The sequence below is a fragment of the Bubalus kerabau genome, chromosome 19, assembly GCF_029407905.1.
Source record: "Bubalus kerabau isolate K-KA32 ecotype Philippines breed swamp buffalo chromosome 19, PCC_UOA_SB_1v2, whole genome shotgun sequence".
NCBI classification, from domain to species: Eukaryota; Metazoa; Chordata; class Mammalia; order Artiodactyla; family Bovidae; genus Bubalus; species Bubalus kerabau.
The window spans coordinates 20,233,529-20,260,211 of record NC_073642.1 but is presented as its reverse complement, the minus strand read 5'-3'; the positions used below and the strand labels follow the sequence as shown (position 1 = coordinate 20,260,211).

The 26,683-nt window shown below is 47.4% G+C and overlaps 2 protein-coding genes across 5 annotated transcripts; one reads left to right on the top strand and one right to left on the bottom strand.

Moving 5' to 3' along the window:
• Window positions 1-1,074: 1,074 nt before the first annotated feature.
• Window positions 1,075-12,040, bottom strand: MRPS11 (mitochondrial ribosomal protein S11). Its single transcript, XM_055555947.1, has 6 exons — window positions 11,871-12,040; window positions 11,604-11,729; window positions 5,899-5,997; window positions 3,677-3,806; window positions 2,178-2,243; window positions 1,075-1,471 (listed from the first exon to the last, which is right to left on the bottom strand). Exons 1-6 carry the CDS (start codon window positions 11,933-11,935, stop codon window positions 1,364-1,366), a joined length of 594 nt encoding a protein of 197 aa, XP_055411922.1. The 5' UTR covers window positions 11,936-12,040; the 3' UTR covers window positions 1,075-1,363.
• MRPL46 (mitochondrial ribosomal protein L46) lies at window positions 12,013-21,300 on the top strand. Of its 4 annotated transcripts, none has more exons than XM_055555944.1 (4): window positions 12,013-12,306; window positions 13,604-13,790; window positions 14,757-14,930; window positions 20,566-20,903. In XM_055555944.1, the coding sequence occupies exons 1-4, from the start codon at window positions 12,085-12,087 to the stop codon at window positions 20,694-20,696; spliced, it is 714 nt and encodes a 237-aa protein (XP_055411919.1). In that variant the 5' UTR covers window positions 12,013-12,084; the 3' UTR covers window positions 20,697-20,903. The 4 variants fall into 4 exon arrangements, with proteins under 4 accessions (XP_055411919.1, XP_055411920.1, XP_055411921.1 ...); XM_055555945.1 differs by having other exon boundaries at window positions 12,014-12,306; window positions 20,654-20,902; XM_055555946.1 differs by lacking the exon at window positions 20,566-20,903 and adding an exon at window positions 15,417-15,537 and having other exon boundaries at window positions 12,014-12,306.
• Window positions 21,301-26,683: the final 5,383 nt, after the last annotated feature.

The following is a 26,683-nucleotide window of genomic DNA, read 5'->3' as shown; positions in this document are numbered from 1 at the left end:
ACAGCAGCTTTCCTATTTGAGAGGGCGTTTGTGGACTTACTACACGGAGCTCAGGCAAATCGCAGCGCTTGGCTGGCTGGGCCCACGTGAAACCTGTCAGAGGTCAGCAGGCCCTTCCTGTAGACTCACCTCTGAGGGTCGTGCACCTTTTCATCTCCTGTGATGCTTTCATCCTTGGTCCTCTTTGTCCGAGGAAGGAGGGGTCTCTCCGGCTGGGCCCCTGGAGCCCCCACCTGTGGCTTCTGTGTGGCATCCAGCAACCCCAGAGCCCAGGCTGAGCAGGCAGTGCTATCTGGTGGGGCCGGCTGAGCTCACCTGGGTGGGGACTCCCTTTCCTGCACTTCTGTCTGGGCTCTGTGCTTGCCCATCCCACCATCCACACTAATTCCTGTTTTATACCACTCTCCCTTCCCTCCTTCAGGGCCACACAATCTTGGGTGTTCGGACTGCTGACGCCCATGGAATGCGGAAAGATGCCTTGACTGTGGGGAATGTCTGATGGTTCACGCTGGTTTTTTTTTTTTTTTTACATGTAAGGGTTGACATCTTTATTTTTAAAATTTGTATTGGAGTATAGTTGCTTTATAATACTGTGTTGGTTTCTGCTGTCCAGAAAAGTGAATTGGCTATATACATTCCCTCTTTTATTGGATCTCCTTCCCATTTAGGTAACCACAGACCATTTAGCAGAGGTGATGGTTCACACTTAAGAAAACCCGATCCCAGGGCAATTCTCCTGTATTGTTAGGGCTAACTTTAGACGTTTCCATTAACAGTGATACCTACTATCAGAATACTCCAGAGGTAGGGGGCAAAAACCTCTCAATTTGCGGTCATATTACAAGTTAATAAGCAAAGTTGCTAAAGAGCTCTGGAAACCTTGGTTTAGGGGCTAACAGAGGAAATACTTGAAGCCAAGGAGGAAGGTGTCTGGTGCTTAGTTGCCCATATTTACATCTGACTCCTTCCACTGAGGGTCTCACCTCAATTCACAGTCTTGTTTTCAGGAACTGTGGGGAGGTTTAGGTCTGCAATGCTGGAAGCAAAAAAATTAACCAAAAACTCACAAATTACTACAGATGGTGGAAATAATTTTATTTTTTCAAAAGAGAAACAGCATTTACTGTTGGGAGTCTGGGTCAAGCTGCCCTTTAACTCCCCTTGTGTCCAAGAGAGGCACGGCCTCACTTCTAGCCACGCCGCTCTCCAGTCAGAGGAACAAGCAAAGGCCGCCAAGTAAGGAGGTGAAGCTCTCCCTTACTGCCTCAGGGTCTCAACGAGCCCTGCCTGGAGAGGCTGGACAGTGCGTTTTCCACGAGGCCCAGCTGGAGGCAGATGGTGTCAGGTGCATGCTTCCTGGCCCTCACAGCCTTCGCGCCTTCCTGGGGCGGCAGCCGTTGTGTGGGATGGGGGTGTTGTCTGTGATTGAGATCACTTCCAGGCCCCCCATGGTCAGGCCCTTGATGGCAGACTGGAAGGGGCAGGAGGAACAGGAGGATGGCACGGACCAGAGACGATGCCCCGGTGTCCAGACAGGGCTCGGACAGGGATGAGGGGTTGCGCCCGCAATCCAATCCCCTCCTCCCAACCCCTCCCCCAGGCCCTCAGCGCTGCCCACGTCCGGTCCCACCTGCCACGCCCCACCCTGCCCTTTACAACCTAAAGACAAAAACTACTGTAAACCTCAACACATCTTAAGCATTACGCTTTTGTAGTTCTCTCTGCCTGGAATGAGCCCCTCACCCCCAAACTCATAAACACACCTGGCTAGTCCCTCGTCATTCTTGAGAAATCAGTAGAAATGTCACCTCTTTGGGGACACTTTGGTGATCACACCCAAGGGGCTCCCAGCACCTGGGGCACAAGCTTCCCCGCTGTACCCACGAGTCTGTCCCGAGAGACTCATTTGTGACAGGCCCCAGGGACCCCCTTCCCGTCCCCAGCAGGCACTCAGTAAGTGTCTGGGAAACTGAAACTATGTGATCAGGGCTGGCCTGGAGAGGTTCAGTGGATCAGAAGCAACGGAGACAAACTTCAAGCCATCAGGGAAATCCAGTCCCTCCTCTGCTCCCACCCCCACTTCTCTCACTAACTGAAGGACGAAGCGCACAGGCTGGACTGTGAAGAAGCGAAGTCACCAAAAAAAAAAAAAAAAAAAAGGAAGCGAGGTCACTTACCAAGCGCCCGGGCCCCAGGCCTTTGACCACAACTCGGACGTGGGTCACGCCTTTCCCTGTAGCTTTCTGGAGAGGAGCAGCAAGTGGTTAGTGCTCCTGGGAAAGAACTGCAACAACCGCAGCCCTTGCTACCACCCCCTGGAGTGACAGGGTTATGAGCTCCAGGGGACAGGCACCCACACAGGCAAACAGGAGAGGACAGGGAAGGAAGCAGAGGGCTGACGGCTACGGTGCAGGACACACCAGCGCAGTCAGCTGGGGGCCCTTTCCGCCCGGGACGGCACTGCCACCTAGTGGATACTTCAAAATATTGCTCAGATTGTTCTCCGGATAAATGCAGAATTTCAGACCACAACAATCCCTGGATTCCTGGCTGAGCCTCAGTATCCTCTTACAGCGTATTTTTTAATCATTTTAAATCTTTCATTACAGTTGAAAGCTTTCTTTCTTGATTATAAAGGCTGTTTATTACAGAAAGTCTGGAAAGCTCACAGAAGTCACTCAACCCACCGTGCGGAAGCCACCGTGAACACGGACATTATTTCCTAAGCGTATATAACGTGCCCATTTAGTGGCCGTTGGTGGCCTCTTGATGGCCACTAATACAGTGCTGTCAGTATTGCGGGCGTGGCGCTTCGTTCGAGGGTCAGGTCTCCCGCAGGGGACACGCCGGGTTTGGCAGCGTGAACCTGTGGAGCCTGTCGCAGCGGCCAGTGCACAGGCTCTGGGCCCAGACCTGGGCGGTCAGTTCAGGGAACCTGACTGGCTGTACGGCTCTGAGCAAGCGACACACTCTGAATTCCAACTGACTTAAAAACGTGGGTAATACTGAGGGTCTTCAAGGATTCAAGATAATGAACATAAAGTATCTGGTGTGTAGTAGATATGCTCTGCCCTGCTCAGTTGTGTCCGACTCTGTGCGACCCCACGGACTGTAGCCCACCAGGCTCCTCTGTCCATGGGATTTCCCAGGCAAGAATACTGGAGTGGGTAGCCATGCCCTTCTCCAGGGGATCTTCCCCACCGAGGGACTGAACTCGTATCTCCTGAGTCTCCTGCATTTGCAGGTGGATTCTTTACTGCTGAGCCGTAAGGGAAGCTTGTATAGTAGATGCTCCATAAACACACACTAACAGCAAGCACCCTGCCAACTTGCTTCTAGAAAGATCTGCAGCAGTTCATGCTCAGTCTAGTCCTGCAGAAGCATCCTCACCACACCACACCTTCTCCAGATGGACTCTCACCACAACCCCACCCCACCCAGCCCTCTGGTCTTTAAATCCAGGAGGCCTTGGGAGACTTCGGCACCTGGCCCCTGCTCCTTCTAGCTACCCTCACGTTAGGGGACCCGACACGAGTTGGCAAACTCGTGCTTCTCAAGGGCTAGTGCAAGGACAATCCTCCTCCCGGTGATCAGCCGTGCAGAAAGCGGAGCCCAGCACAGAGGGAGCCGGAAAGAACACGCATGCACGCGCACGCGCACACACACATACACCTACCGCCGCGGCAGCTATGCCCGCTGTCTGTGCTGCGATGCCCGTGCCTTTCTTGGCATTCCGAAACCCCTCTGTGCCACAGGAGGCGCGGGCAAGGGGCTGGTGAGCGGCCGAGACCACCTGGATCTGCGTGCTGGGGACGGAGGAGAGGTGTACAGAATATGATGTCTGTTCAGGGGAGTGAGAGAGCACCAACCTATGCCCAGACAAGCCCCAGTGAGCAAGGAAAACACCATTTAGCTGCTTCCACCCTGAGCTTATCAGATTTTGAACTCCAGTAGGAGGCGTCAGGAAAGGTCAGAATCAACCCTTAAACCTCTGAAAACTGACAAGTCGCAAACTCTACAAGAAGCTATTATGCATAGAAAGTCTGTGTTCCCCCACCTAGATTCATGCTGAAATTTGAACCCCTAATGTGATGGCTCTGGGAGGTGGGGCCTTTGGGAGGCAATGAGGTCATGAGGGTGGAGCCCTTTTGAGTATCAATGCCCTGTCAGAGGGACCCCAGAGGCCTCAGCAGTCTCTTCCACCATGTGAGGACATGAGGAGAAGCTGGCCACCTGCAGCCTGGAAGAGCTCTCGCTAGAACCTGACCCTGCTGTCACGCTGATATCTGACCTGCGGCCTCCAGACTGTGAGAAATAAACGTCTGCTGTTTCAGTCACTCAGTCTGGTAGTTTGTTGTAGCAGCCTGAGCTGACCAACACCAGGGCCATGATCTGAGGGCGCTGAGTGTCATCCACAGGAGGGGTGGCGTATTTTCCCCCTCACATCTTCCCTGCAGACAATGTTTAAAGTGGATTCAAAATCCTTTTTGGCGTTCTCCAGCCCCCCACCTCCCCAATAAATTGAATTTTCACATCGCGTAATTTTTAATGACTTTTCATCGTTAAAGTTTCAAATATACTCAAAAGCGGATACAATAAAGTCTGAACTCCCCTGGGCTCACCATTCAGCTTCAACAATTAGTAACTAACATCCAATCTGTTTTCATCTATAAACTTTGTTTCTTCTACTCCCCTCTACTCTCTACTAAGGGATTATTCTGAAGCAAATCTTAGACCCATCATTTCATCTGTATTTCAGTATATATCTCTAAAAGATAAGTAGTCTTCAACAAGTTAAATTAAAACTAAGAATAACTTCCATAAATCCCTAGACTTGCTTTCCACTCCCCCCTTAATCACCACCTGGTCTCATGGGATGAAAAGCCCTTGAGAACTCACAAGCAGGGGAAGTGGAAGGTGGTTATAAGGTGACCTGCTGGAACCAGCCCTGGGCTGGGGCCATCTGCTGTGGGCCTGGCTACGGCTGCCATTTCCCTCCCACGGCTTCTTGGGTCTTCTACACCAAACAGAAGCACAAGAGAATTGTTTGTTCCCAAGACAACCTCAACAGAGCTCTACAGAGTAGGCCTCTCTAAAAAAGCAAAGACACAAAGAGAGCTAGCCTATACCGTTATCAGCCTGAGAAGAGAGGGACACTCAGGGGCTCTGACTCTGGGCTTGTAAGATGACAGCTGAAACGCGTCCTACGGCACCTCACCTGGTGCCTCACCTCTAGCCCTGACCATCCACCGTCTTTTGTACTGTCCTCTAAGTTGCTTCGCAGGCCACTGCTGACCAAATACCAACCCCACCTCTAAGTGCGGGCTGGTCTGTGAGGATGTCACTGATGTCAGCAAGCTTTCCGCTGCCAACACACAGTTGGGAACTTCCCCGGCACCATCTGAAAGCCACACAGAATGCGAATCTTCCAACCTCGCTCAGCCCCACAAAGGCAGAGACCTGGTCCACAGTGGACCAAGGCCAAGTACTTTAAGTCGACCCTTATTTGGAGGTTTCCCTTTGCTTAGTTTGTTAGTAAATCCTATATTCTGAAATAATCTCCCTCATTTATTAATCATCCATCCCCAGTACCAACACTTAACAACTACACTTTCACAGGAAGACCTTCTGGCCCTAAAATATACTCTAGCTCTGTAGCAGAACCAGAAAATACAATTCCCAAGGATAGCAAAGGAATCTTTAACAATATGATACAGGCACCCAGTTCACATTTCCATTTATTCTGAATCAACTTTATAAAGAGAGAGGAGATTTCCCCAAACAAGAAGGAATACTGGGTGGGGTGCTGTGCACCAGGACCCATGTGACTTGCCTGCCCCCCTGCAGGGGAAAGAAGCCTCCCCTCAAGCCCTGCCCAGGAGTCCCTTCCCCACTTACTTGTTGTAGGATGCTTTAATATGTGCGATTGGGATCTCCTCGAATTTCTTTCCTGCCCACCTCAGAGAGCTTTCTTGTCCTGGAATTGGAGGGTAAATGCTGCAATTAGAAGAAAAATTTTAGGTGAAGTTGTTCTGATATTTGTTTTTCAATTAAAAAAAAAAAATCACATAGTTTAAAAAAAGCCAGCAGCACAGACAAACTGGTAACAAAAGACAGTAGCCCTCTGCCCCGACCTGCGGCTGAGGTTGCTGCCCCAGCCCTTCTGGTGCTGCCAGAACACGGTATCTGTGAACACAGTCCTTCAGTGAGTGTTTCCCCGAGTTGCTAACTCTGGACACAGCTAATGACTTTCTGCTGGAAAGAGAACTTAATCCATACTCCCCATCCTCCCTTATCTCTTCTAGCATAATCAGATCACTCTTTTCTGTCCTCTATAAACTATTCTTTCTGCAATTAAATAAAACATGGGCTTCCCTGATAACTCAGTGGTGAAGAATCTGCCTGCCAATGCAGGAGACACAGGTTTGATCTCTGATCTGGGAGGATCCCGCATGTCTTGGGCAACTAAATCCATGCGCCGCAACTATTGAGCCTGTGCTCTAGAGCCCAGGAGCCGCAACTACAGAAGCCTGAACACCCTAGAGCCTGTGCTCCACAACAAGAGAAACCACTGCAACAAGAAGCCTACACAGGACACCTAGAGAGTAGCTCCCACTGGCTGCAACAAGAGAAAGGACCATGTAGCAACAAAGACCCAGTATAGTCAAAAATAAATAATAAAATAAATAAGTAAAATTATTTTAAAAATTAAGTCAAACCTCTATTTCTTGCTGTATCAACCACAGATACCTCGACTATCTTTGTTAAAAACAAAGACAAAATAAACTTACAGTAATACTTATAAAGATCATTGTTGTTTGAAAAAAAAAAAAAAATCCAGTATCCCCTAGAGTGGAGGCCTGCAAATTTTTCTGTAAAGGGCCAGAGAGTAAATATTTTAGGCTTTGCTGGCCATGATGCTTCTGTTGTAACTACACAACTTTGCCACTGAGGTGCAGAAACAGCCACAGACAACAGTGAGTTAATAGGTGTGACTATGTTCCAATAAAGTTCTATTTATAAAAATCACTCAACTAGCCACAGGTGGGTGGGTAGGGGCCAACTTGCCAGTCCCTACCAAGACCAGTGGATATCAGGCTGGCTGAATGGCAGGACCGTGTGACTCTGATGCTTCCACTCTGCCCTAGATTTCTGGATGGGACCTGAGAATCCATTTCTGAAGTAGCCCAGATGAGTCAGATGTGAACTCAGGGGTTCAGCATACTGGTCCAGACACTGCTGAGTTGAAGATCCCCCTGCTCCCCACCCGCCAGTCTGCTCTGTCCTCTGGCTATCTCTTGCTCAGGACTCTTCATTTTCAGGTCGAGAAACAGTACCGATAGGGGAACAGGGAAGCCAGGCCTTGGGCTGAGGGGCTTTACCTTGGTTCAGAGTTTTGCTCATCACCTGTGTTTTTAAATTCCAGACTCAGGCAAACCTGCTGCTGCAGCCTGCCCGCGTGCCCAGATCAGATCCGTGTTTGTACCTGCTCCGCCACCTGAACTACAGTGGGCTCTGATCCAGAGAATACTATTATCTGAGCACCATCCTGTCTACTGGCTTTCCTGGAGATATTTAACAAAACAAAACTGTAACACTGTTGGGTATTCAGGAATTACAAGTGTATTCCTTCCTGCTCTGCCTGATCTTAGAGATGATTTAGCATCTCGGCAGGTTGCCAGCTTATCGGCTACACGCTGAGACTAACTGTGGAGGAGGCTCTGTTGTTATTTAGTCAGTCGCTCAGTCAGTCGTGTCGGACTCTTTTCGACCCCATGGACTATAGCCTGCCAGGCTCCTCTGTCCTTGGGATTTCCTTGGACAGAGTATGAGGCTCTGAGATGACATTAATGTTTAAAACCTTAGAAGGTCCCCATTAATAATTTCTTCTATGGACTTGCAGGTCAAACACTTAAGCCTTCTGAAGTCTGAACACGCCAGCATTGTGCCTTTAATAGGGCAAGATTTTCCAACTAGAAAGGATCCAGAGCTTGAGCCATTTAACTTAGGGTGCAGACAAGATCAAGCTTTTAAGCTTTCCACGTCCAGTGAACAAGTGGTTCACCCCAAGGCAGCCCAGGAAAGGGAAAGACAAAGCTTTCTGGTGCTGCTCTGCTGGCTCTTCACACCCATCCTCAAAGCACATCTGCGCACACAGCATCTCTTTCAAACGGCTGACAGGGACTGAAAATAGGAGGCACAGGTGGCCAGAGGAAAATACACAGGAGTGCCGACCATCCTCTCGCCATGTCATGGTTTCTTGACCTCGGTGCCACTGACATTTTGGGTGGGGGATTCTCTGGCGGGGGGGCTGTCTGAGCACTGTGGGTGCTTAACAGCATCCCTGGCCTCTACCCAACTAGGTACTGACCCTTAAGCTGTGACAACCAAAAATGTCTTCAGATGTTGCTACAAGTCTCCTTGGAGACACAGTGGCCCCAGGCTGGGAACTGCTGGTTTACTTTAATGACTTCCAGCATCAAGTGGGCCCTCAGTACAGCTGGCAATCACACAGCGCATCCCCTGCTCAATTGCCCATTCACTGTCCTGGATGACTAGTTTGTACTTTCTTTTGTCCCCTCAGATCTTCAACTCCTTCCTGCTTCCTCGCTGCCAGCTGATGACCTTCACAAAGAAATAGAAGCAATCAGGCTTTCCTTCAGCTCCCACTGCTGAACAGCTGTGCCTCCAGTCTCTGCCTTGTCTCCCGTGATGACACTCCACCTGTGTGTCTGCCCCTCAAGGACAGCACTCCGGCAACGTTCCTGCTCCAGCATCTGCATTCTTCCCCCTCTCCACCGCATCATTCCCATCGGCAAAACATGCAGTCATTTCCCCAGTCTAAAACCAAACAGAAGCCTCTGGATGCCAAAGCCTCCTTGAGCTCCTGCCCGTTTCTCTATCCCCCCCTTAAAGGACTGACCATACCTGCTGCTTCTTCCTGTCTTCTATTCTCCCTGAACCCACACCATTCAAACCTTAGCCCCTCATACTCCACCAAAGGTGCCCTAGTCAAGGTCACCACAAATTCACAGTATTAAGCCCTACGAGCAGTTCTGTTATCAGTCTATGGACTAGTCAATCATATTAGTAGCATGTGATAAAGCTAATCTACTTTTGAATTACAGGAAAAAAAAAAAAAGTCTCTCCAGGTTTTTTTTAGTCTCTCTCTGGAGGGTCCTTCTTTCTCTTCTGCTGATTCCCCAAATCTCTAAAAGCCAGAGGCTCCAGGGTTCAGTCCTTAGACCTCTCCTTCACTTTACCTTCCCTTTCTCTCTTGATGATCTTGTATCTTATGATTTTAGACATCATCTAGGGAATTCCTTGGTACTCTCATTGCCAGGGGCCCTGAGTTCAATCCCTAATTGGGGAACTAAAATCTCAAAAGCCGTGTGAGGGAAAAAGAAATCATCTATGGATTGTCTTCCAAATGTGTATGTCTACCTCAGATCTGTGCCCTGAATTCCATTTCTAATTGCTAATATTGTATCCCCACTTGGATGTTAAACATCTCAAATCTACAATTCAAGCTCCTGCAGTCTTCCCCATCTTCACGACAACTCTATCTTTCTAGTTGTTTAGGCCAAAAATTTTAGAATGTCCCTTCAGTTCTCTCCTTTGCTCATACCTTACATTAACAAATTCTGTTGGTTCCACCTTCTAAGTGCATCTGTCTGACCATTTATACTATCTCTACAGCTGCCACTCTGGTCCCTGCCAGCATCGCTTCTCACTGAGATTATCTCAGTAGTCTTCTGATTGCTTAGGAGACTTCTCCCATCTTCCATCCTCGCTCTCCTACAGTTTAATATCAACGCAGTTGCCAAAGGAATCCTTTAAAATGTAAGCATGAGCATGTCAACCCTCCACTTAGAATTCTCCAGTGACTTCCCTTTTCTCTCAGAATAAGGTGAGGTTGTCTCCTCACAATGGCCCACAGGGGACAACAGGATGTAGCCCTGCATGCCTGACGCACCCCTCACCCTCTTCTTCTCACCACTCATTTTTACTTTTCACTCCACTGCGGCCTTCTTGCAGTGGAGTGAGACCTGCTCAGACACTAGACACACTCCTATAATCCGTCATACTTCTTTTTCTTATTTTCTATTTACTGCCCCCTATCCCCTCAAATTTAAGTTTCACCAGAGCGGGGAGTTTTGTGTGTTTGGTCATTAATGTGTCCCCAACATCCTGAACAGTGTCTGACATTGTTGAGTGACCACAACAGAATCTTCGCTTCAATTCCTTTGGCAGCTCCCCACTGCCCACAGTAGGGAGTGGGTAAAAGCCCACTGTATCTTGTAGTTTTAAACATCATCTATGTGATGAGTCTTCCAAATGTCTATGTCTGACTCACATCTGTCCCTTGAACTTCATCTCTAATAGCCAATATTGTATCTCCACTTGGATGTTAATCAAATATCTCAAACTTAAACATACAAATCCAAGCTCCTACAGATTAATTACAACTCTGTCTTTCCAGTTGTTTAAGTGAAGTCGCTCAGTCGTGTCTGACTCTTTGTGACCCCCATGGACGGTAGCCTACCAGGCTCCTCTGTCCATAGGATTTTCCAGGCAAGAGCACTGGAGTGGGTTGCCATTTCCTTCTCCAGGGGATATTCCTGACCCAGGGATCGAACCTGGGTCTTCTGCGTTGCAGGCAGACACTTAACCATTTGAGCTACCAGGGAATCCCTTCCAGTTGTTTAGGCCAGCGGTTTTAGACTGCTTGTTATCTACAGATAAGGCTCTTAGCATTCTGATTCCTTCTCACCCTGCTGGCCTCATCTACCATCACACACACACACACACACACACACACACACACACACACATACCCCCCCACAGACTTGACTACACAACATTCATACCGCGTGCCTTACACAGACTGTTAACTTTGCATAAAGTGACCTTTCATCTTTTCCAGCTGAGCTCCCATTCAATTCAGCTCTTAGCATCACATTATCTTCCTGGCACTCTTGTCTGATTTCCTCAGAAGTTAGACACTCATTCTTTCATACTTCAAAGCAACCAGCTCTTACCTCCAGTAAACTACTGATCAGATTACGGTAAAAAACGTGTGCATGTTTGTCTTTCCTGGTTGACTGTGAACTACTTGTGCGAAGGAATGATCGTCTGCATTTGTACCCTCAGAACCAAGCAGGTTCCTAGTAAATGTCTGCTAAATGCATGTGAAGTACAACTAGCACACAGAGGCAGCGTCCCTGGCAGGAAGCAAGATGCCAGTTGCTGGCGGAGGCTGAGTACAAAAACCACCCTGGACCTTAGACCAACTCTAAAAAGCGCATAACAACCTTTACCTTACTACCCCTTCCGCCCATTTTGTATCGGAGACCCTGATCCCATGAGGGAAACAAAAGTGGTGATATTTATTATACACCTTCGACATCCACTCATTCATCAAAAGTTCACTGATCCTTACAACCTTTTCCAGTATTCTTTCCACTTTAAAAGGAAAAAGCTGAGGCTCTAAAGTTAATCTGCATAAGGTTCCACAGTGACAAAGAGCTGGGAATTCACTGGGGTTCTGACCCTGGAAGGTGGTGCCAGTCGCCAGAGGGTTGGACCTAAGTGGCCCTTACCTGAAGCTGCTGCGGCTCGGAGCTGGAGCCGGAGTCTCCGCCTTCTCAACCTCCTCCTTGGCCGCTGCGTCTTGCATCTGTTGGGCGCTCATGTGGATGGTGGGGGCCGGCACTCCGGCCACGACCCTGCGGAGAAAGAAAGCTCAGGGAGGTCCAGACCTAAGCGAGTCCTAATTGGATTCTATTAGTCCAAGTGGCTCATGGGACACGGGCAGGACCGCATTCCCCGGTGACTGCAGGCTCGGAATGAATCGGAAGGAATCTTACCTGGTCGTCGGCGGCCAAGCCCATGACCGCAAGAGCCAGGACCCAGCGTTTCTTACAACCTGCATGACTTAAAGTTGACCTCAGTCAGCTCCCGTCCGCGGCGACCGCGGGACTTGGCTCTTCCCGTCATGCCGCTCCCGCGCTGCCTTGTGGGAACATAGGATTGGCCCAGGACCTCGCCGGGAACCGCGGTGCGTTGTGGGAAGTTTGAAAGATGGCGGCGCCCACAAGGCGCACTGTGTTAGGGCTGGCGAGGTGCTGGCGGCGGTTCGAGAGCCCCTGGAGTCTGGGTTCTCGTAGCTTGACCCTTGCGGCTGCACCATCGAATAGCGCGTCTCCATGGCGCCTGTTGGGTGCGTTGTGCCTGCAGCGGCCACCGCTGGTCTCGAAGCAGTTGACCCCGATGCAGGAAGAGATGGCAGCCCTGCTACAGCAGGTGGGTTGAGGTGCGGGTTGTGGCTTCTAGGTGCATTTGGGGACGCAGTAGAGGTACGCTGGCTTGGGTTTGATCCTGGCCCCACCACTGATTAGCTTGTGTGACTTTGGGCAAGTCACTTCACTTCTCTGAGCTTCGGTATGCTTTCCTGCAAAATGGTACCTACCTTCTGGGTTCCTGCGGTACGTTGTACGCGTTCAGTAAGAGGCACGTCGTTTTCATTGATCTTCTCTGTCGTTACCTTCGGCAGCTCTCTGGAGAGGCTCTTCTTTTTTTCCGACACATACAGGTGCGATGGTGAACTAGACGGATTCAGTCCCCATCATAGGTGGTTGACAGTTTGGAGAGGAAAAGAGCTTTGTCATGTGATGAGCGTAAAGAAAAGGCAAAGGGCACATCCGTAAGATGTCTGTGATAGAGTCTGTTTATGTGAGGGGCAAGTGAAGAAACATGGACAAAAACGGTGTATTGGCAACGAAGGTCCTAAATCCCTATAGGTAGTGATTATATTATGTCTACCTAGAACCTGAGGCGTTTTTGTCTTAGCTGCTGAGAGATACAAGCTTCATTTCTGTGCCTTTTATTTGGCTTGTTAACTTACTCTGCAAACATTTAAAAATCACCTTTTAAACTTTGTATAGACACTGTGCTAGGTGGTAGGGATGTGGTGGTGAATAAGACATAGCCCTGGTTCTCAGAGGGATTCAGTTTGGTGGAGGGGGGTGTCAGTCAATAACCAAATAACCACATGGTTATGGAATCGCAGTCTCTGGTAAGTGTAATAAAGGAAAACACAGGGTACTGTAATAGTGTTTAACAGGGATGTTAATTTGATTTTAATGGAAGGTGTCAAGGAATATCTTTTAAAATAAGTGATATTTAAATTGAGATTTGAAGGATGAGTAGGAATCTCCCAGGAGAGCATGAGGGAAAACATTCTAGAAAGAAGGAATAGCATCTGTAAAATGCCTGAGGCAGGATAGTCCATGGAGAGTGAGATTCTGGGCAAAGACTGGCATGACTGGAGGGTGGTAAGTGGGCAGGAACTGCCTGTCCTAGTCCTCTCTTGGTTGTGGCAGTCTTGATGTTTGAACACATTTTAATATTTCAGGAAATGCAGCTCAAGCCCACAGGGCAGTTTTCCTCTGTTTTCTTTGTGGTGTTTTGATCGTGTGTCTGGTTATGTTGGGGGTAAACTTCTGAATCTGTCAAGTGCACTGTAACTGTGTTTTATTGTTTTTCTTTTCTTTTAATTTTCCCAGTTTGGGGTAGATTTTTGCTCTTTTAATTTTCCCAGATTGAGATAGAGAGAAGCCTGTATTCAGACCATGAACTTCGTGCCTTGGATGAAGCTGAGCAACTGGCCAAGAAAAAAAGTGACCTTTATGAAGAAGAAGATGAGAAGAATATATTGCTAGTGCAGGACTTGGAAGACATGTGGGAGCAGAAATTCCTACAGTTCAAACCTGGAGCTCGAATAACAGGTTTGTTGTCTCTTCAGGCCAGTTAGAGGTAGGAGGGTGGATATTCTGATTTGCAAATAAAGAATACTTGCTTACTTTCTGCTTTGTGTTTTAAATAATAATTTTAAATGATAAAACTTTTTAACATGGGAGAACAATTCTTTTCACAGTTCTTCACATCCATCCTAATATAATATTTTAAAAGTCTGTGTTATTTTTGAGTGGGATGTATGGTTATTGAGGGAACTCTCCAGGTGGCTCGGTGGTAAAGAATCTGCTTGCCAGTGCAGGAGCTACAGGAGAGGTGGGTTTGATCCCTGGGTTCGGAAGATCCCCTGGAGAAGAAAATGGCAACCCACTTCAGTATTCCTGCCTGGAAAACTCCATGGACAGAAGAGCCTGGTGGGCTACAGTCCTTGGGGTGGCCTAGAGTCAGACACGACTGAGTGACTGAGTACACATGGGTGTTGGGACAGCTGTGTGTCAGTTAAGCCTCAGGAATGTTATCTGGATTTAACTCCTGGTTTGGGACTGAGAGTAGGGGAAGTTAAGCCTTTCCCACTAATTTCCTGTGTTTTATCTGAAATCCCTCCCAAAGCAGGGGGTTAAGTTCTCTTATTCTTGTTTCACAGTGAAAACTGAAGTAGAGACTAGTTAAGTCAGTTATAGTGTCAAAACCAAAGAATTAGTAGTGTCTGGGAATTGCTTCTTTTCCAGAGGCTCAAAGTATTTTGTGTTCTCCTCTTCAAAGGAGAAGTGCAGCTTTGGGTTTCTTCTTGTTAAATTTTAGTTTCCTCAAGATTATGGGACTCTATCCTGAGAGAGGTCAGAGTTAGAGAGATGGGGTCAGGGTTCTAATTTGGTTATAAGTTCTTTGAGGGCAAAGATTATGGCCCTGCCTTACAGGAGGATCCTAAAACCCTAATCTTGGTTCTGGCAGAACATGCTCCTCCTGTCTCCTGTGACCCCCACATCTCTTCTGTACAGACGCTGACGTAAAGAATGACCGAAGCTCGCTGCACCGGAAGCTTGACAGGAACCTTATTCTGTTGGTCAAAGAGAAGCTTGGAGACCAGGACGTTTGGATGCTGCCCCAGGCCGAGTGGCAACCCGGGGAGACCCTCCGCCAAACAGCTGAACGAACCCTGGCCACACTCTCAGGTGAGCTCTCTGCCTCACTGCTAAATCCCGCAAGACACACTCCAGACTCAGCCTCAGGATTTGCAGGCTGACTGTGGGCCTGGCTTTTAATAGTAGGCTAATGGAAACTTGGGCTTCCCAGGTGGCTTTGCGATAAAGAATCTGCCTGTAATTCAGGAGACCTGGGCTTCGATTACTGGGTTGGGAAGATCCCTTGGAGAAGGGAATGGCAACCCACTCCAGTATTCTTGCCTGAAGAATCCCATGGACAGAGGAGCCTACCTGAAGAATGGAGAGTTTCAGCCTCTGCTCACTAAAGCTTGTCTTCCCAACAAAGTGCAAAACATTCACCTCTCAGTTTCCAGTTTTGCATTCTTTAAAATTTTTCAATCTATAAAAATAGGTGATTCTAGTACTTTTTCTGGCTTAAGTGGCCCAGATCTTTGGGGCCCAGTATCATAAAATATTTTGTCATCATAGCTATGCGAGATCCTGTTGCTTTAATAGGTTCTACTCGCCTTCCCTTCAGTGGCATTTCTGCCCCTCCACTTGGAGCACCAGTGAAGCTATTTGTTCCAGCGGGATCTGGTGATCAACACTTACAATAAAATGTGCTTCAGTTTTTATGGCACTCAAAGTTTCATTTCTCATTGTTCGTGGTTTCCTGTCAAAAAATTGATTAGGATTAGTTATATGGTTTTCTCCTTTCCTACATTTTTGATTCTTATAATTGATGGATTCTTGAGGAAGTGGATTTTCTGTGTGTGTGCTTCTACATAGTATGAATCTTTTCCTGATCTGTTTTGCACAGTCACTCCTTTCCCCTCTCCCTTATTAAGGCAGCGTTTTTGTGCTAAGGATTTAGAGGATGTGGAATTTCTTTAATTCTGTCACATCTAGAGCATGGTCTGTCGTACTCAGTTCTCTTCTCATCTCATAGTTCAGATCCTGAACAAGTGTTGCAGAACCTGATTTTAGGTGACCCACTGCCTTCTCAAATTGACTTTGAATTTTGGGTGTCTCACTGAAAAATTAGATTTTTCATTCCTTGGCCATCTGGTATCATTTTGAGGAAGATCCCTTGGTTGGTAATTATCTTTTGCTCCATATTGCTCAGCATTTGACAATATGTGTTGTCCCTAACAGACCTGTGATTTAGATTCTGTCCCAGGGCCCAGCACAGAGACAGCCAACCAAGAAACGCTCAGACTTTTCTCTGAAAGAGGTTCATTTGCTTAACGTAAAGCATCAGCGTGGAGGACAGTTCACACATCTAGGGGCCTGCAGAAACACCCTTCGGGGACAGAGGTCGAAGGTGCTATCCCTGTGCTGTTCCTTGCCCCGTGGAGGTTTTAAAATTTAGTTCATTCAGAACTGATGCTCCTGCCAGTCTCAGCCTGCTTCTCTTTTTGTCCTTGCAGCCTTGCTTGTTGGCAGCACCACTTAACACGTTCACCCAACTAGACACCTCAGAGTCATCTTTGACCTCATTCCGGTATCCCCTAAGTTCCTGAGTCCTACCTGGTCTGTTGTAAATAGTCCCATCTTTTGCCTGCAGCTCTTCAGGGAGTCATTTCACTTCCCACTAGATCAGGGCTTCTGAGCCTTGCCTTGGCACTCTGGAAATTTGGGGCAGGATCATTCTTTGTGGGGGCTTCTGTGGTTCTGTCTAGGTTATTTACTGCAACATCTCTGGCCTCTATCTGCTTGATTGTAGTAACATCACTTTGGTTGTTCCTAGTGTAACAACCAAAAATGACTGAATACTGCTGGAAATTACCTGGGGTGTGGAATCTCTGGTTGAGAACCGCCACTCTGGAGTACTGAGGTAGACACCACACAAGCCCCCTTCTTGCTTTTGTGTTGTTGTTTTCAGTGCCGCCAGAATAAGCCTTCTTAAACACAAATCCCTTGTCACTTCTCTGCTCGAAATCTTAAAAGGTTTCCCATAAAAGCAGACTTCTGAGCACGGCCTATGCATACTTTTTGCTCTGGTCCCAAGCTCATCAGTCTTCCGTCTTGCTGCACATTCATGTATGTTCTAAGTTCAGACCTAGCAAGACTTTTGAATAATGTGGTGTTTCTTGTGTCCCGGCTTTGGGGCCTGCCTGTCCAAGACAAAGCTTTGGTCCTACCTAGTCCGACTGCTTGGTTTTTAAAACTCAGCTCGTCCCTTCTGCCTTCCGTGGTGGAAGCTTCTGGGTAGAGAGCTCGACTCCTCCCTCTAGGCTGCTGTAACACTCACAGAGTGCCCTTCCTCTGGTTATACAGCAGACACTCTCTCTGTGCCTACTTGTTGCTGGTCACTGTCCGGGCAGTGGGGTCACAGTGATCTACAGGACGCTACCTGGGCCTCCTGGGGGCTTATGTCCTAGGGAAGAAGATGCTCTTCATTCCATTGCTGTTTAATTGTTGATTAACAGACGGTTTCTTCTCAGCTAGAATTCTGAAAATACGGATAGGATTTTGTCCTTTCCATCATCCTGGTTCTCAGCAGAGTACCCGGCACAGAGCAGGCACTTGCTGAATGTTTGCTGTTGTTCGTTTGCTAAGTCATGTCTGACTCTTTGCAACTCCATGGACTGCAGTACACCAGGCTTCCCTGTCCTTCACCATCTCCCGGAGTTTGTTCACACTCATGTCCACTGAGTTGGTGATACCATCCAACCATCTCCCATCCAAATGCTTCCGAGATCAGACGAGATTGGGCGTGTTAGGGTGGTATGGCTGTAGGCCCATCCAACCATCTCATCCTCTGTGGGCTCCTTTTCCTCTTGCCCTCAGTCTTTGCCAGCATCAGGATTTTTTCCAGTGAGTCGGCTCTTTGCATCGGGTGACCAAAGTATTGGAGCTTCAGCTTCAGCATCAGTCCTTCCAAAGAATATTCAGGGTTGATTTCCTTTAGGATTGACTGATTTGATCTCCTTGCAGTCCAAGGGACTCTTCAAGAGTCTTCTCCAACACCACAGTTCAAAAGCATCAATTCTTTGGCGCTTAGCTTTCTTTCTGGTCCAGCTCTCACATCCGTCTGTGACTACTGGAAAAGCCATGGCTTTGACTAGACGGATCTTTGTTGGCAAAGTGATGTCTCTGCTTTTTTATATGCTGTCGAGATTTGTCATAGCTTTTCTTCCAATGCTGAGTGTTTAATGAGTAAATGATACGGTAGTGTAAGCACACAACTACTCTTCTGGCTCTGCCACCAGTGTGAGTACTGCTAATGAGACATAAGCAGCCTCTGTGTGCCCCCTTGATCCTGTCCCGCCAGCAGCCTGTGTGGCCGCAGGAGAGGGAGTGAGATGGTGGTATGAAATGGGAAAACAGGAGGGGCCTTTGCTGCACTCCAGGCTTCCTCAGCCATCACGCAAAAGTTGGTGGCTGGGTTTCTTCCCAGGACCGTTGAACTCAGATCCTCAGCTTTTTTCTGCTCACTCACAGTGCTCAGTTTTGCCTGCTGGGCACCATGTGGAAAGGGGCTCCCCTCCTCTTGGTACCACGCTTTCCTCCCTTGAACAGTCCTGTTGCCATAACGAAGAGTGAAAGGATATATTGGTTTCTTATAGGTGCATAGAAAATGAAATAGGTTGATTTATTTCAAATTCATTAAAATCATAAATAATATGAAATAATTAAAATGACGAAGGAAAGCTCAGGCAGCTTATAAATACAAAAAAGTCAGAGTCTGTTCCTTTCCATCTGTTTGGCATACTTCCCAGGTATTTCTGCAAGATGGAATTCCTAGAAGTGAAATTAATGGTCAAGGATGGACACATCTAAGATTTTGCTAAGGTACCACCAAAGTGCCCTGCAGAACATACTTTAAAAATTTTTCCTTGTCCAGTCAGTAAAAAAAAAGATCTTTAGATTAGCGGTCTCCTTTCTTTTTTGTTAGGTAATGTGTTTATTTGGGTTAGTGGCCACTGGTTAGAGTGGCCATCTCTGCATATTTTTCACGTGGCTATTGGTTCTTCTTTTTTCGTGAACTGCTTATTTAGATTCTTTGCTCATGTTTATAATGAACCGTCTTTTTCTCCCTGTCTGATTTAATTTAATCCATTTCCCCAGGTGATAGAAAAGTAATATGTATCCATTGATTTAAGTGGAAAATTCAGAAACGTGTAAAGAATCACGCCAGTGTAATTCCACCACCCATAGATCCCCACTGCTGACATTTTATATTGTAGGTGAGCTCACATCATACGTGGATACCTCATCTAATGCTGATAGTGTTGTTACTGTTTTTAATATTGACAAAAGCCATTCATTGTATATGGTGAAAAAGTATCACAGTGTCTGGTAAATGTAGAACTGTAAGAATAATAGGTAATTTTCCCGTCTTAGAGGCAACCGCCATGAATAGTTTTTTTGTGTATCCTTCTAGCAATTGCAAGCACATACTTATTTCATCTGTTCCTTTTTTCCATGAAGTGGGCTTAACGTGTACTTAAACATGTACATATATATACACACACATGGTTACGTACCTTCCTTTTCTTATACACAGCTTTTAAGCATATCTCTGTATCAGCAAGTGAAGACATATCTTATACTTGTAACACCAGTGTAATGTTTCATATTTGTATGTACTGCAGTTTGTTTAACCAGTCTGTCGCTTTTATTAAAAAAAAAGCTGCAGTGAACATCTGTGTACAAATAAATATATTGAGGAGGGTGAAATTCTAGAAGCAGAATTGTTAGATTAAAGGGTTTGTATTATTAAAATTGATATCTCTTGCCAAGTAGAGCAGTTATACTAATTATATACCACGTACATTTGAGAGAACCCAGTTTTCCTTTATCCTTGACGAGCAGTGTACTGCTCAAAGTTTTTGAACTTAAATAGTAATGGTATGTCTTTGTTGTTTTAGTTTGTATTTATTGAGTTATTAATGAGTTGAGCATCTTTATGAGTTTATAGTTCATTGATAATTTATCTTCATGGGAACTTGTTCATATGCTTGGTTCATTTTTCTTTCAGAGTTGTTGGCTTTTTCCTCATTGATTTCTAAGTACTATTTAACACTCATATCTTAAGATGCTCCTTTGTTCAGTGTATTGAAAATATTTTTCCTAGTTTGTCATTATGTCTGTGACTTTTTTATGCTTCATTTTTCTATACAGAAGGATTTTAACTTTTATGTAAACAAATATGCCTTTTCTTTTTTGCATTTTGTCTTGGTTAGGACTTCCCCTCTCAAAAATGATACAGAAAGTATCCCACATTTTTTTTTTAATGGTACTCTTATGGCTTCTTTTTTCTTTAGTGAAGAATTTTAAAATACAGAAAAACTCAGAAAATATTAAACATCCATGAAACCATCACTCAAAAATGAACAAACCTTTTGTGAAAATTTTAACTTTGTGTTAGATCTTTGATCTGTAGGGTGTCAGTTTGGATATGAGGAGTGAGGTTGTGATCCAGTTTTATTTCTTCGCTAGCCCATTCTCCTGGTTTCATTTAGTAATTGATCCATTATTTCCTTATCCTTTGAAATGCTGTGTTGGTGTTGTTAACCCATTGTTATAGATTGCAAAGATCCTCCATCTATCTTTGCCTTTTAACTTTGGTTTTCACCTTGCAGCAGTCAAATTGAGACTTTTCTATACTTTCCATGTGATACTCTCTTTAAAAGGGCTGATGAACTTTGCTTTACAGATACAAGTGTCTTGGTCCTTCGTCAACAGATGGTGAGCGGGCTGAGTCTAGAAGCTCAATGCTCTGACTCCCAGGTAGTGCTATTTAGGTTGCCTTGCGGACTTCAGTCTGAGAGCAGTAGCTTGGCATGAGGAATGCACCCAGAGAATCTGGAACCCACGGGCCAGGAGCTTTTGTCTTGAAAGGAGATGAGGGTCTTCAGGACCGACCCTAGTCCTCATCCTCGGGACGGCGTTCCTCTCAGGCCAGAAGCGGCTCTCACAGAGACCCCCCGATGCTTTCGGGCACCAGGGTAAACAGGTGGGTGTGTCCTCATCTTCTACTTCTGTTCCCCGCTCCCCTCCTCCTCAGAAAACAACCTGGAAGCCAAGTTCCTGGGAAATGCGCCCTGCGGCCACTACAAGTTCAAGTTCCCCCAGGCAGTGCGGGCGGAGGGCAGCCTCGGGGCCAAGATCTTCTTCTTCAAAGCCCTGCTGCTAACCGGAGACTTTTCCCCGGCCGTGGAGAAGGGCCGTCACGTGTGGGCCAGCAAGGAGGAACTGGGTGACTATTTGAAGCCAAAATACCTGGCCCAGGTTAGGAGGTTTCTCTTGGACCTCTGACGGACTGAGCTGCCTGTGGACAGTGCTCGGACAGGTCTGAGGTCGGGCCTCAAGGACGTGGTGCAGTGTTCTCATCTCTACGGGAATATCAGGCGGCAAACTAGGTTCTGAGAAATAAATGGGTTTACCATTGTGTGGGTCTCAGTTGATTTATCCTTTGAGGACTGTTGTCTTCTCCTTATGAAGAGAGAGCCATCTCTTAGGATGTTTATCCTTTTTCTCCCGAGCTCGTGATTGAGTAGTATTGCATTGCTTCGTAGTGAATCAGTTGGCTTCGTGGGCCCAGGAAGAAAGAGCAGAAGGAAGTGAATCAACTTTCCTTGAGCTTCTGTGAAAGCCTCTAGGTCCAAGAAAAAAAAAAAAAAAACACCTCGTGCTTTGTAGTTTCTTAGTCATTTTCTGTTTTGTATTTCTCTTCCTACTTGATATGAAAATGTATCAATTTAGCCGAGGAAACGATTCCTTCCTTGTTTTCTGTTTGCTTTGCTTCCTTCCCCCTCCCCTCCCTTCCTTCCTCTTGTCATTTTTTTTTTTTTAAGGCATTTTCTATTTAAGCAATAGAATTGCTGCTTATATAATTTGAAACAGTCATGTGAAGTGAGCAGTGTCAGCCTGTTACCTGCCATCTTGGGGTGGGAGTCCTGGTCAGGTGTGACTGACTGAGAGTTGCTGCAGGTCACTGATGGTGCAGGAGACTGCTTCTCCCCTGCCTCTAGGCTGGGGCTCTGGACCCCTCGCCGTGTTGCCTGGGTCACCACTGGGCCTGGTGCCTGGCACATGGAGGGCACTCAGTGAGCATTTGCTAAATGAGAGGAGGGGAGGGAGGGTCTCAAGCGTGCTTGTTTCTGGCCAGAATAGTGGTCCCAGGAACAAGACTGCAGTCCTGGATCCTATTAGGCTTCCTGGTTTCCTCTCAGAAGGCATTCTGGGTTAAACAGACTGGCCTCTAGCAGTCTGCACGCAAGAGGGATCCTGGGAGCCTCTGGTTTATACCCAGTGGGTCAGAAGCACAAGTGAGCACTTGGAAGTCCAAGTGTTTAGGTGCAATTGACACCTAAGAGGGAGAGAAGGGGTCTGGTAGGATGGAAGCCCTTAGCCTGTGGGATCCACCGCTTTCTTCAGGTAGATAGGGTCAGAATTTAGTTGAATTTTTGGACATCTAGCTGGTGTCTGAGAATTGCTTGGTGTGGGGAAAAAATCCCACGCTTTCGAGTTGATCCCACAGTCTTAATGGCCATTCATAAGATGGGCTGTTTTGTTACAGAGTTGTTTCTTTAAAGGGAAACAGCATCTGTAAAATTGGTAAGGGGAGAAACTGTGTCATGTCAACCTGAAATTATAGGTTGGTTCCTGTGAGGTTTCCCCAGTATTTTGAAGTGATCAGGGTCAGGGTGGAATACCTTAAGACAAAAGCTAAGAATTTTATAGAAGTGCCTTCCTTTATCACAAGGAGTGTCTAGTTTAGTAGCTTCAAGACATACCATGAGCTTTCCTACTCTGTTAGACTATCTGGGGGAAACTAGGTGGGAAGGAAGACCCTCCCCCTCCACCCGCAACCCTGCTTTGTTTTACACAGTTGATGACGAAGGCCCCATCCTGCATCACATTTTTGATTTTGATGGAACTAGTTTATGCTGGGACCCTCCCCACCCCCTCTCCTCCCATCCCAAAGAAGCTACTGTATGTCTCTGGAAGAAGAAAGAAATGTCAGGATTTGAGGCTGCAGGGGCCCAATGCACATGGCAGTGGGGCTTTAATTGTGTTAGTGTGGTGTGGGACTTGATTCCGGTTTGTTAGCACCCTGGCTACAAAATTCTATAGATGTTGTGTGGTCTTCCCCAACCTCCTTAGCTCACGAGTCCTGCTATTTTGGGAGTGTGATTTTGCAGAATGCAAATGTTTTTGACACTATATTAATAGTAGAAATGACCAGATATGCTGAGTGCCAGCCTGCATCTTCCATTGCCTGCCAGACATAACTGAGAAACTTTCTAGCATGTTCTTGCGGGGGAGATGACCAGGGAACAAAGTAAAATACATGTTCTCTGTATTTTAGAAATCAGTGAGAGGAGGAAAGAATACTGTGTGTGATATGGGTGTTAGGAGTTGCAAGTTGAGGTGTGTGCTCTGAGTAGAGAAATGCCACTGGGGGTGTGTGTGTGTGTGTGTGTGTGTGTGTGTGTGTGTAACATGTAAAACAGAGGGTGTGTGTGTGTGTGTGCGTGTAACATGTAAAACAGACCACCTCACTAGAAGACCTCTCTAGAAGTTTAGCCCCACCTGGTCATTTTCTTGCCCAATGATTTCCAGTCACTTCTGTTTCTCCCCCTTCTGGGGGCTACAGAGAAAATACCACCACTTTTGTCAACTCGTTTTCCTGGTGATGTAGCCGCAAGAGTCACCTCCTGCTGGGCACAGTGGAAGGGCCAGCGACCCAGTTATTAAGAACTCACAGGAATTTCCCTGGTGGTCCAGTGACTGAGGCTCTGCTCCTGATGCAGGAGGCCCCAGGTTCGATTCCTGGTTCTGCACCTTGAACGTGTATGTACACATCACACTTGGTAGGGCCGTGTCTGGCTCCCGCGCCTCACTGGTCTTCCAGATCCTAGGGCAGAACCTGCTTCAAGGCCGTAGTCAGGACATATTTAAGTGAATCAGCGTTTTTCCTCATGAGCACTGAACTTGGAAATCAGAAAACCCAGGTTTGAATTTGTTTTATGACCTTAGGCAAATTACAAGTACTGTCGCTGTTTAACAACAGTGGAATGACCCCTGAGGGCCGGAAACCAGACTGGAGCTGGCACCTGCGACGCACAGGGCAGGCAACTGTTACTCCCAGTTGGTAGATGAGAGGATAGGCTCCAGAGAGGTTAGTTAACTTGCTTAGGGTTACACTAGTCATTTGAACCCAGATCTGTGTACAAAACTAGTTCTTAACCTGTCTTAATTTTTGTCATCTGTTAAAATGAAGATGATACTATTTCTCAGGTAATGTGTTAATTTATGTGAAAGCACTTAGCACCATGCATGGCTTGTTATAAACACTCAGTAAATGGTTCCTGTCTTCCGACATAGTTAGGTGCCTGAAATCTCCAGAGTTCAACTGTATGGTCTTTAGCTTTTACAACTCCCGTCCTCACCTTTTCCAAGTTATACGTGTGACAGCCAAGCATTTCTTACCTATTTGGAGAGGGACATGGGTGTTTGGACATTGATGGATTCCATCAGCCCATCTCAGAGTGGACAAATGGCAGGTCAGTCCCATATACGCATGCATCTGGACAGGCCTGGTTCCCACCCTGGACCAGGAAATCCAGAGCCACTGTCAGGCCCATGCCTATGGGGTGCTAAAACCAGAATGGACGGGCTGACCCATTCCATCACCCCAGCAGGGGGAAGAGGAGCACAGTGGAAGGGCCAGCAACCCAGTTATTAAGAACTCACAGGAATTTCCCTGGTGGTCCAGTGACTGAGGCTCTGCTCCCGATGCAGGAGGCCCCAGGTTCGATTCCTGGTCAGGGAACTAGATCCCACATGCCACAGGATCACATATGCTGCAACTAAGACCCACTGTAACCAAGTAAATCAGAAAAAAAGAACTTATAGATCGTCAAGCTGCAAGCACTCGCAGCATGTAAAAGCCTGTTTGCCTGAGATGTTGAGGCAGCCTCAGTCCCCTAGTGTCTTCTGCTTTATTTCCCAGAAGCCTGGATTGTAACCAGTCATTCCAGGCCAGCAGTCACCACCCACCTGCCTTGGAATGTCAGCGCGTAAGACTACAGGACATGAAGGAGGAAACTAGTCTTGTCCTTGATTGCAGAAGTATCCAGAATAGGTGCCTCTGTGAAGGGTCCAGACAGTGAGACACTGCTGCAGCTGAGAGGCTGGCCCTGGGAGGTCCCCTGTGAGTCGGGAGGGGATGGCCAAGGAGGACATCACTAGCCCAGAGCAAGGAACAGGTGCGTGTGTACTCACACACACACACCCCTGCCCCAAAGCACACACACACACACACCCCTGCCCCAAACCACATGTGCACACACACCCCCTGCCCCAAAGCACACACACACACCCCTGCCCCAAACCATCCTCGATGAGCCAGAGGAGCCAGCAACATGTTCTGTTTAGAGGATTTGGCATCATAGATGCACCATTGATCACTGAAAAAATCAGATGTCCGGGTCTCATATAGCTGCTAAGTGGCTAAAGAAGGGACAGAGATAGGGGACAGGACCACCCCCCCCCCCCCACGGTCCCCCACCAGGCTCTGTTTTGGTCCAGAAGGGAGAAAATGGTTCTAATAGTGTTAGAAGAGGATGTTTTGAGGACGACAGGACTGGTAAAGTTGAGAACACCCTGGGGCTGGGGGTTTGGGAAGACGTGTTGGGAAGCCTTGGGGTAGCAGGGCTGAGAGGAGGAGACGGAACACCCCAGAATAAGCTGGCTGGAGGCAGAGGGGTGAGGCGGGGCTTCAGCAGGGTGGGGTGGGCTCTCAAGCGCATGGGCTCCACAAGGTGGCAGGATTCGCCTGACAACCGCTTTGTCCCCCACAGCCTGACCAGTTCTGGCCTTGGAGAGGCCCCGGCGCTCTGTCCCCTGGGGTGAGACATGCACTGGCCAGGGCAGATGGGGTGTGTTCACATACTCTGCCTCGCCTGATCTCACAGCATCCCTGCCTGGCAGCTTCTCTTGTGTTTTGATCAGCAGACAAGCCTGGGAAGGTGAAGGAAGTCTGTGAGGGTCTTGGTGCCAGTGTGTGGTGGAGCCATTGAACCTAGAACTTTGAGATTCTAAAGCCCACTGCTGCCTGTGTTACCTGGCTGATTACCTCTGTGTCAGAATTCCCACACCTGTCCCCAAGGGGCAACCTACTGCAGGCCCCCAGGCCCCTGGAAAGGCCAGAACTAGGGCAGTTTGGGAGAACGTGAAGAGGATTTGGAGGGGAGAACGATGAGACTGAAGTTTTAGAGAGATTGAAGTTACTGAGCTTGGAGAAGAGAAGGACGAGAGTCATGGTCCTCGAGTGCATGTTAATTACGCAGGGGAAGTCAACCAGTCTCCTTTGAGTTAGAAGCAATAAGCTCGGAATGCAGCGAGGGAGTCTTTGGGAAATTACAACATGGGAAGAGTTCCTTGACATTTAGGATTACTAAACATTCAAATGAATTCCTGAGACATTCCAGTCCTCATTCAACAAACATGTGTAGAGGAGGTGGCTTGACTGCCAAGCACTGGGGATAAAATGGTGATCAAAAGCCTCCTGGCCATTGTGTCCTCTTGATGGTTTAGGGCTGAGGTTGGGGGCAGGGGACAGACCCATCAACCAGCAAAGGGTGTCGTGTCACAGAAGGACATGCATGTGCTGGGCACTCACTCAGCCTGGTCAGGGCCTCAGAGAATGCCTCTGGACTGACAGATTTGGCTAAGCTGAGGCCAGAAGGATAAGAAGGAGTGAGCTGGGGAAGGAAGAGGGGAAGGGAGCTCCTGCCTTCTGAGGCCTGAGAGAAATTCTATGG